This window comes from Oncorhynchus kisutch, linkage group LG14 (assembly GCF_002021735.2).
Source record: "Oncorhynchus kisutch isolate 150728-3 linkage group LG14, Okis_V2, whole genome shotgun sequence".
NCBI lineage: Eukaryota > Metazoa > Chordata > Actinopteri > Salmoniformes > Salmonidae > Oncorhynchus > Oncorhynchus kisutch.
The window spans coordinates 54,686,248-54,706,093 of NC_034187.2; the positions used below are offsets into that span (position 1 = coordinate 54,686,248).

Here is a 19,846-nt window from a genome sequence, read left to right on the forward strand (position 1 = left end):
ACAAGGTAGAAATATACTTTGAGATATTTAAAAAATCTTACATTTTTGGGATGCAGCGTAGTCTAACCAGTAACCACATGCTTTGCCAGTTTTTTTTTCATTGACATGCTGTTGTTTATTCTCTCTTGTACTCGTTTCACAGTCTGTCCTGGTCTCTGGAGGTCTGTTTAGTGGGTTATGTGTTCCCAGCCTGTCTCTGATAAGACGTCTGGTAACAAAGCCTGCGGAAAGTTCCATCAATTGTATTGGCTCAGAGAGATTTCCCCAGTTAATCAGCCTGCTTTTAACATTCCATTGGAATCGCAATACCTGCGCTAACTGGTTGGTTATCATAGTGGGCATACAGGGAGGGACCACACATTGATATTTGCCCTGCTAAACTTAACTTTTAATATGTCAATAGGCTTTTTCTGTCGACATTCCTATTGTAAAGCTACATGCTTAGAAAGAGTCCACGTATGTCCTGTTAAATCTCCTCGTCCCCTGCTGAGGATAACCCACCCTGAAAAATGACAATTAATCCAGTTTTTATGCAGTCCTCCTGCTCCTCTCCTGTCTGTCCTGATATGCCTCCCTTCTCTAAAACTGAGCAGTCCAACTACAGGCAGTATTGATCCAGAAACTACAGCTCTTGCTAATAATTCATACGTTCACTCCTTGCCCTTCTGTGTCTCCCTTCTGTTTCTCTCTTTCCTCTGCCTCCTGTCTCTAATATCTCCCTCCCTGTCTTTCTCTCCTTCCCTCCCTCGCTCTATCTGTAACCACAGTGTGCCGGTGGATGAGAAATCATCGAAGCACTGCTGCAAAGGCTTCTGCATTGACGTCCTCAAGCGATTGGCCAAAATAGTGGGCTTCTCCTATGACCTCTACCTGGTGACCAATGGCAGACACGGGAAGAGGGGGAGTGATGGGCAGTGGAATGGCATGGTCGGGGAGGTCAGGGGTCATGTATTTCTTCTTCTCTCTTTCTTTTCGCATAAAAAAAAAACGTGTTCAAGGGGTGCCATGCAATTCCTCCTCAAAATCCCCTGAAAGTAAACGGGAGACAGAATGAGACCAAGAACTGTCAAATAGATTAGTATTCCCATGGCGAAGTAACTCGGGAGTGTTTGGCGTGGAGTCTTGGGCAAATGCCTCGCTATTTCCAGGGAAGACAATCCCCCTCTGGGTGCCGGGATTAATACGGGTGGCTAACAGAGAAGAGATGGGGATGTGTCAACCCACATTCACAGTGACAGCACAGCTAAGGGTGTGTTGCTGTGTTTATACAGCCACCGGGTGGCTAGGCTCCTGCTACTACCAGGTGCAGGTGTCCCTTTTCCTCCTTAGTTGCACAACTCACTCTCGGATCTCATTAATGTAACCATTTTACTACTGAGACAGCTGGAAGTGAGTGCCTGTGAACGTGAATGGGCCCATTTTTTTCTGTTCCTAACTGCAGTTCCCCTCCCGCCCACCAGGTGGTTTATAAACGGGCCGACATGGCCATTGGCTCCCTGACAGTCAACAAGGAGAGGTCAGAGGCTGTGGAGTTCTCCGTGCCCTTCGTGGAGACGGGCATCAGCGTCATGGTCTCCCGTAGCAACGGCACCGTCTCGCCGTCGGCCTTCCTTGGTGAGCAGGGCTGACTAAGAGCTTATGAAGGCCTATAAAGGGCATATGAAGGGCCTATGATGGGCTATGAAGAGTCTATTGTAACACACAATACCTGACATACCCCAACCAATGTTACCCCCCATTAACAAGGAAAACCTTGATTTCTCCCTCTTGGTTTAGTATCGAAGTTGCCAAGCATGGTTTTCACAGGCATCTGAAACAAAGGCCATAAAAACATCGATATTTGTATTTTTCACTGTAGCCTTTGATTAAATTCACTATTCCAATGGGCTATGCCTCCCCCCCCCCCCTCCCTCGATAATGAAGGGTCAAGATATTTCAGAGTAAAATATGTCTCTAAGATAACACCTCTACATTTCAAATCGCGTCAGCCTAATTCCAGACTTTTCCCAAGCATGTAGAGACAGAGACTCAGGCTGCAGACAAGGCCGGCATTTTAATCCTACAGCCATCGATTGAGACGTGATGGTGCGTCTATATCTGCAGCCAGATCTTAGATAATACAGTGTGTAATGGCAGCTCATCAGATATGACTCAGTATTACACAGTAATCTGGCCATAGGAGGCGGTTGTGCTGTAAGTGAAACAAGCTCGCTCAGCTAGCGACTCAAGTAGCACAGACTGGATGTGGTCTTAGTTTCAGACACTCAATCAGCACATAATGTATGTCGTTTTTTTCCACCTCTGAATGATCCATTTCAAACATGGATGTTTATCTATCTGTCAAGTAAGATTTAGTAGACAATCTGGACCTGTACTGTGTGCAACCTGGAGTTTCTTTTGTTTTTTTCCCCCAAGGCCATTTCGTCTGATTCAAGGGTCACTGATTTGATTGTAACCTAAGGGTCCTTGGCTTGGTCTCAGTATGTCTTAGCTGGCATGAGCCCAGAGTAATCTCTTGCCAAGAAAATCTTGGATCTTCAAGCCTGACCCTTTCTGTAAGGTCGTTTTCTTGAGACCGTCGACCATTTTGAGCTTGTAAGTTACTCCTATATGACTCGGGTCAGACAGAATCTGAACCTCCAAAAATGAGACGGTTCCTTATTCCACTTGTGTAAATAACAAAAAACTCTTCATTTCATGAAACACAATAATACATGTAATTACAGTGTTACAGTCAAATGCTTACTTACAAGCCCCTAACCAACAATGCAGTTTAAAAAATATGAATAAGAAGTAAAAGGAACCAGAGTAAAATAACAATAGCGAGACTATATACAAGGGTACCGATACAGAGTCAATGTGCGGGGGCACCGGTTAGTTGAAGTAATTGAGGTAATATTTACATGTACTGTTGGTAGAGTTATTAAAATGACTATGATTAGATAATAAACAACGAGTAGCAGCAGCGTAAAAGAGGGGGTGGGCAAATAGTCTGGGTAGCCTTTTGATTAGATGTTCAGGAGTCTTATGGCTTGTGGGTAGATGCTGTTTTAGAAGCCTCTTGGGCCTAGACTTGGCGCTCCGGTACCGCTTGCCGTGTGGTAGCAGAGACAACAGTCTATGACTAGGGTGGCTGGAGTTTTTAATAATTTTTTGGGCAATTTGCGATGCATCCATAGCTTCATTCTAAGTAGCAAGCTAGTGAGAACCTTAGGACAGAACCCTTGTCTTTGTGATGTGATGTTTCAGAGCCGTACAGCCCAGCTGTGTGGGTGATGATGTTCGTCATGTGCTTGTCCGTGGTCGCCGTCACAGTCTTTATTTTCGAGTTCTTCAGCCCTGTTGGCTACAACCGCAGCCTGCAAAGTGCAAAGAGTAAGTCATTTATTACAGTATGGTCATTATTATTTCAGGTTATCACCATTGAAGCAATTTAAATGGTTGTGATGAGTTATATGCTATTGTGAGTAACCTGGGGATATTTATTTTCCATTCAATGTCCATTTCTCTCTCTCTCTCTCTTTCTCTTTTTCTATTTCTTTCTCACTCACTGTCTCTCCCACTCCCCCCTCTGTCTGTCCACCTTATCTCTCTCTATCCAGAGACAGGGGGCTCTAAATTCACCATAGGGAAGTCTATCTGGCTGCTGTGGGCTCTGGTCTTCAATAACTCAGTGCCTGTGGAGAACCCCAGAGGAACCACTAGTAAGATCATGGTGCTGGTGTGGGCCTTCTTCGCTGTCATCTTCCTGGCCTCCTACACGGCCAACCTGGCAGCCTTCATGATCCAGGAGGAGTACATCGACACTGTGTCTGGTCTCAGCGACAAGAAGGTGTGCGAGTGAGGAGGCCGTTCTGATCCAAGGCCAAGATGGCCATAATGTCTGTTTCCATACCACAGCGGTGCCTCAATTTTTCCCACTTGCACATTACCTGTCTATGGATTGGTGAAGGCATTGGCTGGAGGGAGTCTCCATTATTGTTAATCCATGATGGGAATGTGCAAGTGGGAATGTGCAAGGTGGAGAATCAGGGTAGTGCCCGGAAGTCAATAAAAGTACCGTAATTGCTGGACTATTAAGCGCACCTGAATATAAACCGCACCCACTGAATTATAAAAAAAAAGATGTATTTTGTACATAAATAAGCCGCACATGTCTATAAACCGCAGGTGCCTACCGGTACATTGAAACAAATTAACTTTACACAGCCTTTAAACGAAACACGGCGTTGTAACAAAAATAAATAGGCTTTAACGAAACACAGCTTGTAACAAAAATAAATGGGCTTTAACGAAACATGGCTTGTAACAAAAATTAAAACAGTAGCCTACCAAGGAAGTCATTGGTCACTATCTTCCTCCTCCTGCGCACTGAAACCACTGAAGTAATCTCCTTCGGTGTCGGAGTTGAATAGCCTCAGAATTGCTTCATCCGATGTTGGATCGTTTTCATTGTCGCTCTCGTCACTTTCATCCGGAGGCAAATACCCCGCTGAGCTCATGCTGCCCCTTCAACACGCAGCAGTCCAGCCTTTCGAAACCCGTTGATGATAGTGGATTTTTTGACAATGCTCCACGCTGTCAGGACCCACTGGCAGACTTGACCATAAGTTGCTCTTCGCATGCAGCCCGTTTTAGTGAAGGATTTCTCCCCACTTGTCATCCAAGCCTCCCACTGAACAAGGAGCGGCACCTTAAATGCACGATTTACACGGATGTCGAGTGGCTGCAAATACTTTGGTCCATCTGCTTTTCTTCCCTCTGAAAGCTTTTGTTGTCTTTTTGCACTGAGTCAGTTCCTCACGCTGCTGTTTCCAACGTCTTATCATCGACTCATTAAGGCCAAGCTCCCGTGCAGCAGCTCTATTACCTTTTCCAACAGCCAGATCTATCGCCTTCAACTTGAAAGCTGCATCATATGCATTTCTCCGTGTCTTTGCCATGATGAGGGTGACAAAATTACTACCGTAATCAGAATGATGGGAAGTTTGAGCGCGCTCCATTTACGTCACATTATGTGACGGTGCTCAGTTTTTTGGCGGCATGAATCTTGTGAAAGCGGGAAAAATCCATAAATTAGTCGCGTCATTGTATAAACCGCCAGGTTCAAAGTGTGGGAATAAAGTAGCGGTTTATAGTCCGGAAATTACGGTAGACGTTTTTTGGTCTAGTGGTAATTCTGCTGCCACCTTCAGACAATTTATGCATTGATCCATCTCTAACTTTCATCCCTCTCAATTCTCTCCCTTTCTGAAGATCTCTGTACTTTTTTACATGAGCTCTAAGGACGTTGGGTAGGCACTGGACAGTACAGCCAGAAATCACAATAACATCTCAAAAGATAGACCCTCAACTTGCTGAGTTGGTGTTGGAGATTTGAGCCGCAACCCTTTTGAAACGTTCTCGTGTTTTGTCCGCTCTTTGATTTCATGACACGTTGCTTAGGGTATTGTCCACCTGTCCAACTTCCTTAGATCTCTATGCATGCATTTTTTACGATGTAATGTACTCTTGTCACTCAACATTTATCCTGAATCCCCACATCAACCTCTAGTTCTTCCTCTATCCCCTCAGTTCCAGCAGCCCACTGAGCAGTACCCCCCGCTCCGATTTGGCACCGTCCCCAACGGGAGCACGGAGGAGAACATCCGCAGCAACTACGCCAACATGCACAACTTCATGATCCGCAACAACCAGAAGGGCGTGGAGGAGGCCATCGACAACCTCAAGACTGGGTCAGTTTGCGTGTTTGTGAAGATGACATCCCTTTCATTTCATTGCATTCAACCAGGGCCATATTCATTAGGCACCAAATGGAAAGAAAACAGACTGAAACAGGGAGGGACTACCTAGACTTGTCCAATAAGAAACGCACATTTTCGTTTTCCGTTGCATTTATTTTTCCCGTTATGTGTTCAAATGAACACAACCCAGCATAGCAACCGCTTAGCAACAATTATCTCCCTGGGACGTCCTATCGTACTGTACTGTATGTGTGTTTGTCTCTCTGCTGGTGTCTGTAGTGCAAAATATGGATTCTGCTTACATTAGACAAAACATACAGTGCCTTGCGAAAGTATTCGGCCCCCTTGAACTTTGCGACCTTTTGCCACATTTCAGGCTTCAAACATAAAGATATAAAACTGTATTTTTGTGTGAAGAATCAACAACAAGTGGGACACAATCATGAAGTGGAACGACATTTATTGGATATTTCAAACTTTTTTAACAAATCAAAAACTGAAAAATTGGGCGTGCAAAATTATTCAGCCCCTTTACTTTCAGTGCAGCAAACTCTCTCCAGAAGTTCAGTGAGGATCTCTGAATGATCCAATGTTGACCTAAATGACTAATGATGATAAATACAATCCACCTGTGTGTAATCAAGTCTCCGTATAAATGCACCTGCACTGTGATAGTCTCAGAGGTCCGTTAAAAGCGCAGAGAGCATCATGAAGAACAAGGAACACACCAGGCAGGTCCGAGATACTGTTGTGAAGAAGTTTAAAGCCGGATTTGGATACAAAAAGATTTCCCAAGCTTTAAACATCCCAAGGAGCACTGTGCAAACGATAATATTGAAATGGAAGGAGTATCAGACCACTGCAAATCTACCAAGACCTGGCCGTCCCTCTAAACTTTCAGCTCATACAAGGAGAAGACTGATCAGAGATGCAGCCAAGAGGCCCATGATCACTCTGGATGAACTGCAGAGATCTACAGCTGAGGTTTGAGACTCTGTCCATAGGACAACAATCTGTCGTATATTGCACAAATCTGGCCTTTATGGAAGAGTGGCAAGAAGAAAGCCATTTCTTAAAGATATCCATAAAAAGTGTTGTTTAAAGTTTGCCACAAGCCACCTGGGAGACACACCAAACATGTGGAAGAAGGTGCTCTGGTCAGATGAAACCAAATTTGAACTTTTTGGCAACAATGCAAAACGTTATGTTTGGCGTAAAAGCAACACAGCCCATCACCCTGAACACACCATCCCCACTGTCAAACATGGTGGTGGCAGCATCATGGTTTGGGCCTGCTTTTCTTCAGCAGGGACAGGGAAGATGGTTCAAATTGATGGGAAGATGGATGTAGCCAAATACAGGACCATTCTGGAAGAAAACCTGATGGAGTCTGCAAGAGACTGGGACGGAGATTTGTCTTCCAACAAGACAATGATCCAAAACATAAAGCAAAATCTACAATGGAATGGTTCAAAAATAAACATATCCAGGTGTTAGAATGGCCAAGTCAAAGTCCAGACCTGAATCCAATCGAGAATCTGTGGAAAGAACTGAAAACTGCTGTTCACAAATGCTCTCCATCCAACCTCACTGAGCTCAAGCTGTTTTGCAAGGAGGAATGGGAAAAAATTTCAGTCTCTCGATGTGCAAAACTGATAGAGACATACCCCAAGCGACTTACAGCTGTAATCGCAGCAAAAGGTGGCGCTACAAAGTATTAACTTAAGGGGGCTGAATAATTTTGCACGCCCAATTTCTCAGTTTTTGATTTGTTAAAAAAGTTTGAAATATCCAATAAATGTCGTTCCACTTCATGATTGTGTCCCACTTGTTGTTGATTCTTCACAAAAAAATACAGTTTTATATATTTATGTTTGAAGCCTGAAATGTGGCAAAAGGTCGCAAAGTTCAAGGGGGCCGAATACTTTCGCAAGGCACTGTACATAAACTTATGTTGGAAGCATGAGGGTATTTATAACAAATTGTGCGCTTCATGCAGAGGAAAGACAATCACTTCCCCTCGACTACTTGACCACTAGCAGCCTATTCCTCACCCGGACCTGACGTACCGTGTTATTAAACCTCACATGATGCATTCTCACTTATCATCTCACTCTCATCCCCTCTTCTCTCCCCTCTCTCTCTCTCCCTCCCTCCCCTTCAGCAAACTAGATGCCTTCATCTATGACGCGGCTGTGCTAAACTACATGGCGCGGAAGGATGAGGGCTGTAAGGTGATGACCATTGGCTCGGGCAAGGTGTTCGCCACCACGGGCTACGGCATCGCCCTGCATAAGAACACCCGCTGGAAACGCCCGGTGGACTTGGCCCTACTGCAGCTGGTGGGAGACGGTGAGGAGAGAAAGAGAAGTCGGGGAGAGATGGACGAGGGAGAGAGGGATTGGGGACAGGCAGGAGAAGTTGATAAATGTGCTGGCTTGTTAGTGGCGGGCTGGCAGCATCAATCTATCTCTCTGCTTTTGGTGGTGGATTGAAGTGAGAGAAAAAAAAGCACTTTCCTGCAGTACTTACTGCTTAATTCAGTTGAATGCTGTACGTATATTCACGGTTTTACAGTTTGTCCTACATACTGTACATTTTACAGTAGACCTACTGGTAATTGCCAAAATAAAGGAAACACCAACATAAAGTGTCTTAATAGTGCGTTGGGCCACCAACAGCTTCAATGCACCTTGATCATACATTCTACATGTGTCTGGAACTCTATTGAAGGGATGAGACACCATTCTTCCATGATAAATTCCATCATTTGCTGTCTTGTTGATGGTGGTGGAAAACTCTGTCTCAGGCTCCGCTCCAGAATCTCCCATAAGTGTTCAATTGGGTCCGAGTTCTGGTCTGAGATGGCCACGGCATATGGTTTACATGGTTTTCATGCTCAACAAACCATTCAGTGACCACTCATTGTCATCCTATGAGGGCATAGCCATGGTAGCCAAAATAATGGCCTGCCCAGCATTTTTTATGCTCCACCCTAAGCATGATGGGATTTGAATTGCTTAATTAACTCAGGAAACACACACGTGTGGAAGCACCCGCTTTCAATATACTTTGCATCCCTCATTTACTCAAGTGTTTCCGTTATTTTGGCAGTTACTTGCATTTCTAGTGTCCAGTTAACTTACAGTGCATGAGGACTGTAGACCTAATCTGGGTCTGTGCAACCACCCCAGAATGTTTCACTAATCATCAGGTTATACGAGGTCTTAAAGATTTCCATGCATGTATTCTCCAGTGCTGTATCATATTTTGTATTGTTCATGTTACAATTGGTGTTCCTATTATGGGACTTTTTCTTTCTAATGGATCTTTTTTTCTGTCACTCAATTGCTCTGGTTCTGTGATTTAAAAGGCCCGGTTGCTCCTTCGCTAATACAAGAGGATGTTGCAGCTCCGTCTCAGTTCAGCCGTCTTTGTAAAGATCTCAAAGCGGGGTTATGACGCCCTGAGTTCAGGCTGCTGTCGTGATTTAGGATTGAATGTGAAAAGAGAGCGGGGGACGGTGGTGCTTATTGAAATATGATGAATGAGATTAGGAGTCTGCCACAGTTTATGATCATGCAAATTAGAATCCATTGTTGAAAACACAATTGGCAGTTAAGTATAGTGATTTTCGTGAACCAACATTTGCACTTCACTTTTTCCCCCTCTAGTAGCACTGACTTTGCTGATAGCTACTTTATTGAGGAGGAATGTACTTCCTATGACTGAGATATGTGGTTGTCTCACCCAGCTATTTTAAGATGGTTTCTTCTAACTGTAAATCACCCTGCATAAGAGTGTCTGATAAATGGCTCAAATGTAAATGTCAAAATGTCATCAGACAGATCACTAACTCTCTGACTGTGAATTCTTAGCTACACATTCTTGGAAGAATATTTTTGTTTGGTAGAATCCTTTTGATTGAGTTTTATTGGAGTGGATTATGACATTCCAGTCAACACGGTTAATTCCTGTTTTTCTAATCCATGTACCTTGGACTTTACAATTGGGTGTCCCACAAGGGGAAATTAACCTAAGGTTAATATAGTTGAATTTTTCAGTGTTATAATGAACAGGGATTTTAAAACTTCCTTTAAGTAGCTCATTTTGCAATGCAGAGGGCTTTAGCTCACAGATGTGGCTGTCATTTCAATGCACGTTATCTGCTCTACACTGAGTACAAGCTCTGGCTTTTCCTTCATTATTCCTTGACAGTGTAACAGTTGTTTTTGATAAGGTACTAATGATTAGTGTGCGGAGTCCTATCAGTGTCCGCTTCCTTTCATCTTGAAGCACTGTCGGGGTCACTCTTAGCATGGGACATTCTGTATCCTGGCCATTTCAGACCTCCATCAAAGCTGTGCAGCTTCTTTCTCTCCTCCTCTCTGTCTCTCTCTCTGCCTCTCTGTCTCTCCCTCTGCCTCTCTCTCACCCTCTCTCCCTCATTCTCGCCTCGCCCCCCGCCATGCAACATATCTCCCAGCTCCACCCTTTCAGGTATAAAACACTGCTTGTCTCATAACAAAGGCAGATAACACCTTCACGTGGTTTTTTTATTTGCCTCCCGGCCCCTCTTCTCCCCCCGCCAGACGAGATCGACATGCTTGAGCGCCTGTGGCTCTCTGGGATCTGTCACAACGACAAGATTGAGGTGATGAGCTCCAAGTTGGACATCGACAACATGGCGGGCGTCTTCTACATGCTGCTGGTGGCCATGGGGCTCAGTCTGCTGGTGTTCTCCTGGGAGCACCTGGTGTACTGGAAGATCAGGCAATGCCTGGGCCACTCCGGGGGCATGGACTTCCTACTGGTCCTCAGCAGGGTGAGTCACTGACTGGTGTTGGTGGTGGTGATACTGATGCCCCCTGGTGGTGGTGGTGATACCCCTGCTGGTGGTAGTGGTGATGGTAGTGGTGGTTGTGATACCCCTGCTGGTGGTAGTGGTGGTGGTGGTGATACCCCTGCTGGTGGTAGTGGTGGTAATGGTGGTAGTGGTGGTGGTGATACCCCTGCTGGTGGTAGTGGTGGTAGTAGTGATGGTGGTACTCCTGCTGGTGGTAGTGGTGGTAATGGTGGTGATACCCCTGCTGGGGGTAGTGGTGGTAGCGGTGATGGTAGTAGGGGTGGTGATACTACTGCTGGGGGTAGTGGTGGTAGTGGTGATGGTAGTGGTTGTGGTGATACCCCTGTTGGTGGTAGTGGTGGTTGTGGTAGTGGTGGTGGTGATAACCCTGCTGGGGGTAGTGGTGGTGGTGGTGGTGGTGGTGGTGATACCCCTGCTAGGAGTAGTGATTGTAGTGGTGGTGGTGATACCCTTGCTGGTGGTAGTGGTGGTGATGATACCCCTGTTGGTGGTAGTGGTGGTGGTAGTGATACCTCTGCTGGTGGTAGTGGTGGTGGGAGTGATACCCCTGCTGGTGGTAGTGGTGGTGGTAGTGATACCCCCGGTGGTGGTAGTGATACCCCTGTTGGTGGTAGTGGTGGTGGTGATACCCCTGCTGGTGTTAGTGGTGGTGGTAGTGATACCCCTGCTGGTGGTAGTGGTGGTGGTGATACCCCTGCTGGTGGTAGTGGTGGTGGTAGTGATACCCCTGCTGGTGGTAGTGGTGGTGGTGGTAGTGATACCCCCGGTGGTGGTAGTGATACCCCTGCTGGTGGTAGTGGTGGTAGTGATACCCCTGCTGGTGGTAGTGGTGGTGGTAGTGATACCCCCGGGGGTGGTAGTGATACCCCTGCTGGTGGTAGTGGTGGTGGTAGTGATACCCCTGCTGGTGGTAGTGGTGGTGGTGGTAGTGATACCCCCGGTGGTGGTGGTGGTGGTAGTGATACCCCTGCTGGTGGTAGTGGTGGTGGTAGTGATACCCCTGCTGGTGTTAGTGGTGGTGGTGGTAGTGATACCCCCGGTGGTGGTAGTGGTGGTGGTGGTAGTGATACCCCTGCTGGTGGTAGTGGTGGTAGTGATACCCCCGGTGGTGGTAGTGGTGGTGGTGGTAGTGATACCCCCGGTGGTGGTAGTGATACCCCTGCTGGTGGTAGTGGTGGTGGTAGTGATACCCCTGCTGGTGGTAGTGGTGGTGGTAGTGATACCCCTGCTGGTGGTAGTGGTGGTGGTGGTAGTGATACCCCTGCTGGTGGTAGTTAGTGGTGGTGGTAGTGATACCCCTGCTGGTGGTAGTGGTGGTGGTAGTGATTAGATTAGTGCGATGACTCTCGTTTTCCATTAAGACGTATTGGTATTGAATGAATCACCTTCAAGTAAAGGTGATAAAGCTGTTATGATTTACATGGCCCCGCCGTTCAACGCACTTAATCGATAATTGTTGCCTATCAGTCTTTTAAAGCAGTAAATTACTTAGTATTAGACCTGTCACAAGTTCTTCTTCCACCCTCATTAGTATTTTGTGGTTAGTTTCCACCTCCCAGAGTACAGAGTAGAGATATTGCCTAGAGCAGCAGCCGCCATATTCATGGCACGTCACATTTTATGCTGGAGGGGAGAGAAAGGACAGATTATTCAATCAATCAATCAAATGTATTTATAAAGCCGTTTCTACATCAGCAGATATCACAAAGTGCTTATTCTTTTTTTAAAGAGTCAGTTGTGACTTAGTGTTTGAGCAGTGCAGTGGGAGCTCCAGAGTACACAGCACACTAGGTGGTAGTTTAAAAAGATAAATTGAACTGAAGCTTGAGTGCACCATAAATGCAGACACTGAGGTAAGTGTATTCAGTCTTCTATGGGGACACATTTCTGCTACCTTTCTGCCACAACATATGTACATATGGAACCTAGTTTTACGAGACTTACTAAACTCACATGTTTTTAAGCGACTTTCATAAGTATCAATATTCTCATCAAGGGATACTGGGTGGTGTAGTTTGCTAGATGTATCCTAATGAGCTTTCCCTTCCCTCTCTACCCAGGGTATGTACAGTTGCTGCAAGTTTAAAGATGAAACCATCTCTGGAGGCCTAAAAAACACACTTCCCCTATATCATAGTGTTCCCACAATGCCGCCTCCACCCCAGTCCCACATCTCAGCGGCTGTAACCTGTAACACTACTCTTACTATGGTGCAGCAGCAGCAGATGCATCAGCAGCAGCAACAACCGCAAGCATACAGCATGCTTCCCAATGTATCTCCTCCAACTACTGGGCACTCTGCAATGGCCATTGGGCCATCAAACAGTCCCCTTACGGAGGGTCCTATGCCGTGCTCCACTTTTCTGCCTCGTCATGACCGCAGATTGGCTGTGGTAGACCGCTGGAACCGTCCCAAGCCCAGCACGGACAAGCCTATTGGTGGCAGCGGTGGGATCCCAGACATGGTACAGTTTCAACAGGGCTTGCCCCCTCGCTGGGCTGGGGGAGCCGGCGGAGGGGACGGGGGCCTGGATGAATACAAGCGATATTATGGCCCGATCGATCCAGAGGGCTTAGGGGCAAATGCTGACCCACAAACAGGTGGCTCTCAAACCCCCAAAATGAACCAGAGGGGAACAAAGTCATCAGGAATGCCACGGCTACCTTCTAAAGGACCGCCCCCTTGGCACTTCATGTCCAAGCCCCCTCTAGCTCTCCCCTCATCCCCACATCGGCCTCTATTTTGGAGAAGAGGCAGCCTCCCTAAAAGAAAGGGCTCCGGGGGGCCTCTGTATGAGAACATCCTCCCCCTGGGGAGAAGAGGGGGAGGGCGGTACGGTGCAAGGGATGGAGGTGGCAGGCGAAGCCGTCGCCCTCCCCCACTCCTTTTGCCTGTCCCTGTCTCGTCCCCTGCCCACACTACACCTACCACTCCCTCTCACTCCGCCCTCTACACCTCGAGCTCCTGCTCCTCCACCTCATCCAGTTCATCCTCGTCCTCGTCCTCATCCTCCGTCTCCCTCTCCCGCTCCAACTCACCCTCATCCTCCAACACCTCATACACATCGTCCCAGAGTTTTAAGTACAGGGCTGGCAGTAGAGATGTCGAGGACATCTACGACTCTGATGAGCTGACAGAGGAGTCTAGCCTCCTGCTAGTACGGAGAAAGGGCAAATCCCGACGCATGTCCTCTCGCTCACTGCCTTGCAGTCCGCCCCCTCCGCCTGTGCCACCCCGCAAGCCTCGTCTACAGTATGAGAGAGAGAGGGCAGGGAGCCAGCTAGCCCAGCTGCAGGAGTGGTGGGCCTCCTGGGGCGAGAGAGAAAGATGTAGAGGAACAGGAACCAGGGCCGAGGGGAAGGAGGAGAAACGGCATCACAAAGAGAGCGAAAGGGAGAGAAAGAGGAGGAAGAAAGGGCGGAAGAAAAAAAAGAGAGAGGAGAAGGAGAGAGAGCGGGAGCGCAAGCGGCGTAAAGTGAAGAAGAAGAGGAAGAGAGAGGAGAAGGTGAAGAGAAGAGACCGGGGGAAGCGGTCAGAGCACGAGGAGGGAGGTGGTGAGCAGAGAGGGCAGCTCAAAGCGATAATGCAAGAGGCCTACTCCTCCTACCCTGCTCCGAGGCGTGACTCCATGCGGAAGAAGAGTGAAGGTTCTATCAGAAGTTACGGATGGGATATTCCAAGGGATGAAGAGAGGAGAGAGAGAGAGGATAAGGAAAGAGATGATGGAGACGACACTAGAGGCAAGGAAAGGCACAGAAGTCCTCACTCTCGCCACAGGCATGCAGATAGGCCTTCCAGTTCCAGCAAGCAGTACCAGAGCTCCAGTAAACCCTCAACCGCTGTCAAGTTCTGGGGAGCGGGAAACCCATCGTCAGAGACTCCTTCATCTGCATTTCTACCACTGATCCCTCTCTCGTCCAGGCGCAGGAGTAAGGGTTCAGATAGAGAGGCCCTAGGGAAAGAAGGGGAGAAGCGCCCCCTGTTGGGAAGGAACGAAAGAGTGGAGGTTCACACCAAAGAAGGTCTGTCGTTTCATGAGTGGGATTCCGAAGATGAGGATGACGATTCCAAGGAGCAAAGGAGAAAAGTGGAGCAAGAGACGAGACACGAAAGAAGAAGAAGGGCCGCATCAGAGTCCGAAAGGGAACGCGATAAGGTGGTGGGCATCTATTCCGACGATGACGGTTCCTCGGGAGAATTCGGAAAGTTTGAAAGGTACTGGGATGGTCATGAGGGTAGGGCGGTTGGGGGCATAGGAGGGGGAGGTTGGTTTTTCGGCACTTATCCCGCCAGAGAAAAAGCTGGCAGCATAAACAGTAGGGATGACTCGTTACTGAGGCATGGGGAGGGATGTGGGGAAGCAGGGATAGCAGGGGAAGGTGGCTGGGGATCAGGTGGAGCCTGGGGTTCAAGGAGGATAGGTGGTACACAGTGGCCTCCACCTCCATCGACACCACCAGCTCCTCGAAGATACTGGTCCGTGGACAAGCTTCCCGTGAAGGAGGAGAAGAAAGGGAAAAGGAAGGACAAAGGGCGCGGTAATGTGGCTTGCAACTGCCAATCTGCCCTCGAGCATCAACACGCTCACTCTAAGTGGGCCAAGGTGAGCTCTCGTAGCCAGGAGGAGCTATTTCTACACTGTCAACGTTTCGGGAGCAGCGCCAATTCCAAACGGCATTCCTCCAAACCCGACCGGACCCAGAATCAACCCATATCGGGAAGCCAGTCCAACCTCAGCATCCAGCGAACACAGCGGACGGACCGCATACGGCAGTCCTCTACATCGCAAGCCCTCATCCCCTCCCTCCCTCCACCAACACTCCCAGCCCTTCCTGCCCCTCCTTCTGCATCCCATCCCATCCACGTCCCTCTTCCCACCTCGTCCTCTTCGGTCTCGTCTCCCTCTGTAGTATCCTCCACCCCAGGCGCCCCCCAGCCGTCTTCTATGGCTTCTGCTAGTGCCAAACTCCTGTACCAGAGACTGCGCTCAGTGCCCCAGCCCCAAAGGTTACAGTCACCTCACCTGCCCCTCAAGGCCAAGAGCCTCTGCTCACGGAGGGGGTCCGCACACTTCTCCAGTGTGGAGAGCGAGGTGTGAGGCGAATCATAGACACCTACCTGGGTAGGAACCGCTGACCTATTCAGAAACGTTGGGTCATGACTGTGTGGCAACAGCAGTCCTGTAACTCAGCCCCCTACAACTCTTGCACAACCCCCATTGTCCAGTGAGAGGGAGTGCACAGCAATGTCATGTTTACTGGGGCTCTCTTCATTCCGGTCAGAGTATCTGAAAGACTACATGTATTGTTGGTTCAATGAAATTGGTGTCCAAAGTGGGATCTCAGAAATGGGGCCGTCCTCTTGACACGGCGTGTCTTTCGGTCTTGAAGTGAAGTGGTTATTATTGTGAAATTATATTTGCTCTTGAGGGCTCAGGTACTCATTCATAGACCTCCCTACTGAGGGCTCCAATGCAGAAACATTTTATTTACATCCCTTAACATTAACCCCTAACTTTCCTTTAACTTTCACAGAACTGTGAAGTCTGGGGTCATGTATGTTCTATATTTCACTTTTAGGGAGAATAGAATAGCAGCTAGCCCTCTCTGTTTTCCCCATTCACCCTCTCAAACTCATATTTGATATTCTGTGTGTCTGTGTTTTACTGTGTTTGTATTCTTGACAACAGGGTAAGTCGACTGTGACTGACCTTATACTGTGCCAAACTTCAGTGGAGCTTACATACAATGCTGTTTCGTTTATACCACAGGTACTCTCCCATTCATGTCCCTCTTGAGCAATACATTACCTGCACACCAACAGTTCATGCATTTTATATTTTAAAAAGGTTAGTTTACTATGTGTTATTATAATATGAGACAAATGTATTAATTATGACAAAATGTAAGCACTGTGCTGTACTATACTGGGTACACGCAAAACGTTTTTCAACTACCTAACGTCATTGGCAGCCTTTCCCCCCATAAGACAGAATGTAGCCTTGACCTAGTCTGCTGCAACGATGAAGACACTTTAAGATTGTAGCATTTTGGGGGGGGGGGGGCACTATGTGGAATACCATTGGGTAAATGCTAGATTGAATTGTCGGACATGTGGCCGCACAGATGGTCAGAATGAATTCTCTGTGTCCCAGTAATGATGTCAACATGATAGGTGCCTAAAAGATGCTACCAGAGATGCGTGTGTAAATCTGTAATCAAGAGCTAGCTTATTTATAGCAATTTGACTGCAAAGCTGATACCTGCATAGTAAGGCGTACTTTCAAATCAGCCCGTTATCCACCCACCTTTAGCATTAGCGTAAGCAACAGGAAGTTGAGTAGCGGAGAGTGAATACTGCTACGACTGCATGTTGTCAGTCACCCACAAGGCTAGTTCCATCTTCTCCATATAGTCTGTTCGGTTCATTCGTCTGTCTGCGACTGCATCTGAGCCATACTTCAGCGGAAGAAAAAAAAAAAGTTAACACAAAATTGTGTCGTGTAAAGTTTTGTCTGCATTTCTTTGAATATCTAGATGTATATCACATATATATTTGTGGAGTTGGGTAGCATTAGATCAATTATTGTTCAGCATCTTGATATGAGGATATTGTTTATCATTCCAGTGCCATTAGATAAGATGTGAAGGAAAAATGCACCCACAACTGGGAGTGCTCGCTGTTGCTAATAGTATAGTTTTTCATTCCTGCAACCTGGCTAACCCAAGAGCTATAGGAACACAATGGAAGCAGTGCTTTGCTTGTTACAATCAACAGCTTACAAGAATCCAATGACGAGGCTAACCGTGGGCGAAATGTTACCTGCCAAGGTATTTGTACCACAAATGAACCGAAATATCTGCCCCTTATGTCTATTTGTTGTGTTGATGAGTGTCTGCAATTGTAAACTGTTCTTTTTAATCGGTGAATATTTATTTCATCTCAATAATAGCATATCTATATATAATAATATATTTCAAAAGGTAAGATATTATACGTTAAGTTTGTCTACTAAATTGATAGTATTATCTCGGAAGTTGTATTATTGTCTGTCCTCAAAACCCAGTGAAATCAGAGACCAGTACTTAACTATGTTCTTACTGACCAACAACCACGATTAGTTAACAATGATATTTGCGATGTGACTGAGGTGTGTGTCTGACGACCGTGTCACTGTAGTAGTGTGAGTATGGGCCTTGGCTGTAAACACGTTATTAATAACTATTGAATTCTAAGGTATTTTACCAGGGCATAGCCTGTCCAACAACATGACCGTCTGGTGAGATACTGGGGCCTGGAATCCAACTGGACCAATGTGTTGAGGTGTACAGTGACTTCTTTACACACAATATAGCCTAGCGGGCATCAAATGGCTTTTTTTTTGTTGCATCATGCAGCAGTATACTATCCATCGTGAGCCATACCAGGACTGTGGTGTGTGCTTTCACTCTGCAAAGATGCATCTGTCGTGCTGAACTCAACAAAAACACTGTGTTCCTCCATATTAATCCCCACTGTAGCGCCCGGTCCAGCGCTGTCTCTATCCGCTAACCCGGCGCGGTCTTTACGCCACACTGTGTCCCAGACGGACTTGCACTGCGTCACTGTGTGAGAATCAATGTGCCATACTGGAGCAGAACACAGTGGTCATGTTGGGCTGCCGCACCACTGGAAAGACGATACTGTGCTGTACTGCAAGCAGAACAGAATAAAAAATAATTTTCATATTAAAACCTGTTCCGTCCGTTTAGATTTGTCTTTGTGTCGGCGTCAGAGGAGCGGATGCGGGTGGGATGATTGGGAAAGCATGGAGGGAGAAAGTTATCTGTTCACATATCTCCACGAGGACATGTTGTTTGCGGAACACAGCCTGTCCTTAGAAAAGTACAATGTTTTATCACAGCAAGTGACACCGTAATGGAGGTATTAAAGATAGGTGTTCTCATTCACACACAGAGGCACCACATGAAAATGGTTCGCGTCCAGTTCAATTCTTTTACAAGTCATTTGTCATATGCACAGGAACACGTACGCGTGGTGTTCACATTACAATGAAATGCTTACTTGCAGGTTCACCTCTCAACGATGCAACAACAATAAGAATAGAATTGTGGTAAATTGAAACAGAGGTCCAAAGTGTTGACTGAAATGTTTTTTTTTTTTTTACTATGTACCAGCTCTGGACGATGCACACTCATACACACATACCGACTTATATGGAAGCTCATTAATGCCATAACACATTTAATTGAGATGGAGCTTCTCAACAGATCTTGGAGCACTTACAGTACAGTGCATTGTTATGAGATGGCTGGGGCAACTATTAAACACCTTAATGGAGGTTGGTTGACAGCCATTTTGTGCCAGAGTGCCTTTCTACCATCACCCCTCACCGTGAGGAGATCAGTTATCAACCACCCAGTTGAAGTTAAAAATGATTAGTTGGATCGTTTATAACAGGTATTCCCAAACTGGGGTACGGGGTATGCGCAATGCCGTTGGGGGTACGCCAAATAAAAATGTGATTCACGTTTTAAAAAATAAATAAAACTATAAATATATTTTTTTATTCACATTTTCAAACAGTACGTTTATATTTTCCAACGGGGCTATACATTTGGTTGAGGTTTTTTTCACACCTGAGTAGCCTCGTTTCACTGCCAAAAATACAATTAAAACATCTAGTGTAAAGCGAAATAACAACACAATGTCAAATACAGCTAGCCTAGTCAAAGAATTAACATTCAATCACATTAACCGTTACTCTCTCGCGGGAAACCTTCACTCTTGCGCAGACATTTAGAAACGAAACATGACAATTTGAAAAATAAACCACGGGAGTTTTTTTGAGTGAGAATAAACACGACTTTCGAGTAGTAAGACATGTAGAAAAGCAACAGATACCATCAATAAGAAGGGGCTAGAAGCGTCTTATATGGTGAGCTACCAAGTGGCTAGTACAGGCAAGCCCCATACTATTGTGGAGGACTTCATTCTTCCTGCTGCCGCGGATATGGCTGGGACAATGCTGGGGGAAAAGGCCAAATAAACAATGCAGACAATGCCTTCATCAAGACACAGTTGAGTGGTAACACACGTGCAAGCAGTTGCTCCGAACGTCACATGGGTACACTGCAGCATCCACCGAGAGGCTCTTGCTGCCAAGGGAATACCTGGTAGCAATGATATGGGCAGCGACCATGTAACACTTTTACAACATACAGAAGTGCGCTG

General features: G+C 46.6%; 1 protein-coding gene across 1 annotated transcript in view; it reads left to right on the forward strand.

Annotated features, from left to right (window-relative positions):
- The window catches only part of LOC109904456 (glutamate receptor ionotropic, NMDA 2D), a 43,561-nt gene extending 25,199 nt beyond the window's left edge, over window positions 1–18,362 (forward strand). The window contains exons 6-13 of the mRNA XM_031789340.1: window positions 768–936; window positions 1,461–1,614; window positions 3,250–3,375; window positions 3,603–3,832; window positions 5,575–5,735; window positions 7,909–8,096; window positions 10,337–10,569; window positions 12,672–18,362. Coding sequence (XP_031645200.1) covers window positions 768–936; window positions 1,461–1,614; window positions 3,250–3,375; window positions 3,603–3,832; window positions 5,575–5,735; window positions 7,909–8,096; window positions 10,337–10,569; window positions 12,672–15,710 — 4,300 coding nt within the window. The 3' untranslated portion in view covers window positions 15,711–18,362. The remainder of the gene's footprint in view (window positions 1–767; window positions 937–1,460; window positions 1,615–3,249; window positions 3,376–3,602; window positions 3,833–5,574; window positions 5,736–7,908; window positions 8,097–10,336; window positions 10,570–12,671) is intronic.
- The last annotated feature ends 1,484 nt before the right edge of the window (window positions 18,363–19,846 follow it).